Source organism: Mandrillus leucophaeus, unplaced genomic scaffold, assembly GCF_000951045.1.
Source record: "Mandrillus leucophaeus isolate KB7577 unplaced genomic scaffold, Mleu.le_1.0 Scaffold139, whole genome shotgun sequence".
NCBI lineage: Eukaryota > Metazoa > Chordata > Mammalia > Primates > Cercopithecidae > Mandrillus > Mandrillus leucophaeus.
Genome location: NW_012101354.1, coordinates 658,480 through 662,040, shown reverse-complemented (window position 1 = coordinate 662,040; position 3,561 = coordinate 658,480). Strand labels below are relative to the sequence as shown.

General features: G+C 44.3%; 1 protein-coding gene across 6 annotated transcripts in view; it reads right to left on the bottom strand.

The window, feature by feature from the left end:
• The window catches only part of TDRKH (tudor and KH domain containing), a 27,538-nt gene that overhangs the window by 9,731 nt on the left and 14,246 nt on the right, over positions 1–3,561 (bottom strand). For 3 of the 6 annotated variants that reach the window (XM_011973511.1, XM_011973516.1, XM_011973514.1), the window contains exons 7-13: positions 3,228–3,388; positions 2,884–3,056; positions 2,609–2,673; positions 2,180–2,331; positions 1,852–1,953; positions 1,498–1,594; positions 265–1,292 (exon numbers count right to left, since the gene is read on the bottom strand). In XM_011973511.1, coding sequence (XP_011828901.1) covers positions 1,240–1,292; positions 1,498–1,594; positions 1,852–1,953; positions 2,180–2,331; positions 2,609–2,673; positions 2,884–3,056; positions 3,228–3,388 — 803 coding nt within the window. In that variant the 3' untranslated portion in view covers positions 265–1,239. Of the gene's footprint in view, positions 1–264; positions 1,293–1,497; positions 1,595–1,851; positions 1,954–2,179; positions 2,332–2,608; positions 2,674–2,883; positions 3,057–3,227; positions 3,389–3,561 lie in introns of those variants that run through there. The other 3 variants (XM_011973513.1, XM_011973512.1, XM_011973515.1) reach the window with 3 other exon arrangements.

The following is a 3,561-nucleotide window of genomic DNA, read 5'->3' as shown; positions in this document are numbered from 1 at the left end:
GCCCGGCTAATTTTTTGTATTTTTAGCAGAGATGGGGTTTCACCATGTTGGCCTCAAGTGATCTGCCTGCCCCAGCCTCCCAAAGTGCTGGGATTATAGGTGTGAGCTACCATGCCCAGCCAGTGAATGGTTATTTCTGAAGTGACTTTAGGAAAAGAATATGAATGTGTATATGGGAGGGACACTTGCCTTTCTGTGAGGCAGTTGGCAGTTTTCACCAGATTTAGGCTCACAACCTGCTTCCACCTTGTGATTCAATCAGAATTTGGTTTTAGAAAATTTTCTTGAGAACTTTATTCGGCAAAAAAATCCTCCGAACGATTTAAACAGAACTGTATACTCTTCCTCTCTCTCCACGGGTGTATATGTGTGTATACATATAGATATTATACTAGCAATTTAGAAAATTTCCTGAGCCTCCTGTTTCCTTTCTACTTGTATTTTAACTAAAGGTTACGGAGAATAGCCGAAGCAGTTTCAAAAGCCTGTCTCCAATAACATATCAGCAATTGAGGCTAGGAGGCAGTGTTCTCTTCCCACTTCCTGAGGCTTTTAAATATAATTATGCTAATTTTTGCCTTTGCCTCCTGATTCAACTGGAGTCTTTGAGTTCACCACTCAAAAGCTTTCCTTAACCAGAGTCACCTGATAAGGTGAGTCAGAAGTCTGCAGAATCATCACTTCCAATGACCAAAGCCTGACTGTTTCCCAGCCTCGAAAAGGATACAGCCTAGCAGTAATGTGTATCATGACTGATAGAGGGACTGAGCCTGACGCTGAATGGCCTGGAAGTAACAGAGCAGTATTCAAACACTGGAGGGTTGGGGAGGGATCAGGAGGTGGAATGGGGGAGACACACTTGTAGTGTGGTAGTCCAATTTTTTGGTAGTCCAATGGGAGGAGAACATGAATTTGGTCCACAGCAAGCCAGACTGTATGTGTAATAAAGGAAGGACTGCATGGATCCTTTATCATATACTCCTCTCCTCCAGGCACCAGTTCCTATGCCAAATCCTGCCAAAGACAGAAATACACAAAAAGCTTGAAAGTGCTCAATCTGAGAGCAAGTTAAGCTGCAGGAAAGCAGCTGCAAAGAAGTATACTAAGACAGGGCACAGGGAAGAGGGAATCAAAGCAAGTGCCCCACTGTCACCCTCATTACTTTCCTGTTGCTACAGATAAGATGATAGCTGCACTCACACAGCAAAGCAGATGGCTGAGCAAGCTGAAGCTCAGACTTTAGAGTAAGTAGTCATCTTCAAGGTTATCATCACCAGACATGGAAGCAGCTTCTATTGAAGAGAAATAAGAAGGAGAAAGTTAGACACTGCCCTACTCTAGCAGGCACTGCCAGCGAGGCTCAAACGAAAAATAGACCTCTTGGTGCTCAATGACCTGACTAGGAACCAAGCCTTCAATTAACCTCCCTAGTCTGGAACGACTGAATGAGAAAAGTTAATCTCCAAAGATGCCCTAGGGAGGAAATACTGCTTGTACCTGATAAGCTGAGGCAGGACAGGGTATGTGTTATCTCTCCAGAGTTCTTTTTGGTCTCAGTGAGCAAGGTGCTGAGAGAGGCATCTGTTTCTGTGGCCTGAGTGGATGAAAACAGTAAAAACAGAGGAACATGTTGGCTTTTAGGAAAAAAGAGGCCACCTTTCATTCTTCTCATAGGACCTGGTTAAGGCAGTTGCATTTGGCTACCAAGAGGGACAAAATGCTCCTTTGGTCAACTACTGGAGGAGCTCAAAGTCTTCAGGAAAGCTAACACAGTATCAGGACTATAAGTCCTTAGTGTCTATGTGCTAGATTTGCCTGGAAGCAGCACCCTGTATAACTACAATGGCTCACCATGTCCTTCAACATGTCTGGGACAGCTCTGTTTTCTTCTGTGTCTTCAGGAAGCTCAATTGCGTATCCTTTGTGTACTAATTCTAGCCCAATATCAAGTTTCTGAGAAGAAAAATGAAAAGGGAATGATGTTCTCTCAGTAAGCAAGGGCAAATTTGAGGAAACAAGGCAGAAGGGCTGACACTTCAAAGACATTCCTTTGGTGAGATGGTGAGAAGGATCTTAAAAGTAAGAGTAATATCAGATAAGGGTTTCTGAGAAAGAAAAAGTAAATTAGGCCATAAATATACTAAAGATATGGTAAGCAGTGAGTGAATACCAGTCTTACCTTCCCATTGCTAGTATCATATAAGTAGATCTTTGGCCAAGTTGAGATCCCAGTCTGGACATAGCTAGAGATTTTGGCTACCAGAGGCTTCCAGTCAGCACAATGAGTGAGTCTATCAAACTCATCCAAAGCTTCCTCTTCCCATTGGTCACCTGGCAAAAGATTGTAGGGGTTACTGCTGATAGGGGTGGGGATTATACCCTGGAGGGAAGCTGGAACTACCCTTTTCTACTCAGGAAGGCACCTGTGTCTTCTCTGGTCGGGTTGGGTCCGCCAGGCAAGTTTCTGGCTGCTGCTAGTGTTGGTGAGGAAAAGGCACCTGACTCCCCAGAATTCAAAAAGCCTGGGAATGTGAGAATTCCTTCCAATGAACTGTATGAAAGTTATTCTATTTGGAGGTAAGCTCAAAAGGTGGCATGACCAATTTACCTGAGGGAGCGATCCGTGCCAGACTACATTCTATTGCTTGAAATGGAAGGCTTAGGAAGTCACTCCTGAAGTAAAAGAAATTAAAATTAGAATCCTGGGGCCAGAAACATCTTCTTATATTGCTCTTTTAGAAAGAACCAACTAACATGAGACAATAACCATCTGCTCTCTGTAAACAGGTTCCCTTCTAAATCCCCCTGACAACTGCCAACAGCTCACCACTCTATGGCCAGAACTGAGTCAGTAGTTGGGATTCAGCTGACCTCAGCACTGACCTGAGAGCCCTGAGGTCCTTCAGTGGGCAATCTCCATTATCTCCAAAGTCAACAAAGTAGAGGTCCAAGTTCCCATTCTCCAAGATGCCAAGGACCCTGGCTCGATACCAGGAACCATTTGTAGGTAAAGGTGCTGCTACAATGTCTCCTACATGCACAGTCAAGTCTTCAGGCTATATGTGGGGAGGAGGAGAAAAGCAGAGTTACAAAGTGGTAGGCTCATAAACAGAATCACAGGTGGAAGAAAGAACAAGTAGCTACTCCACAGGGAAAGGAAGAGAGTACAATGAAAAAGATCTGCCTTCTTTTCATTAAACCCCAGCCCTGTCCCTGTGGCAACTCACCACACTATTCTCATAGTGCTGGGTCATCTCGTTGACAAGCTTATCCAATTGCAGGCTGCGGGAGCCAACGATCTGGATCCAGAAGTGGTTAGGGTGCTCAGAAGCAGAGACGTAGACTTCTAGGTACTCATCAGCATGGAAACTGAAGTCAGGACTGGGGACTAAACACAGAGATAAGGATGGTGGCCACATTGGACCCATCTCTGGTTGGAATGAAGAGATTACACCAGGGCAGTGAGAAGTACAAATACCAATGGCTGTTACCACTTTAAAATGGCAGGAGAGGCAACTGGATGAATCAAACAAGAATATCCTAAAGAAAGATACTAAGCTA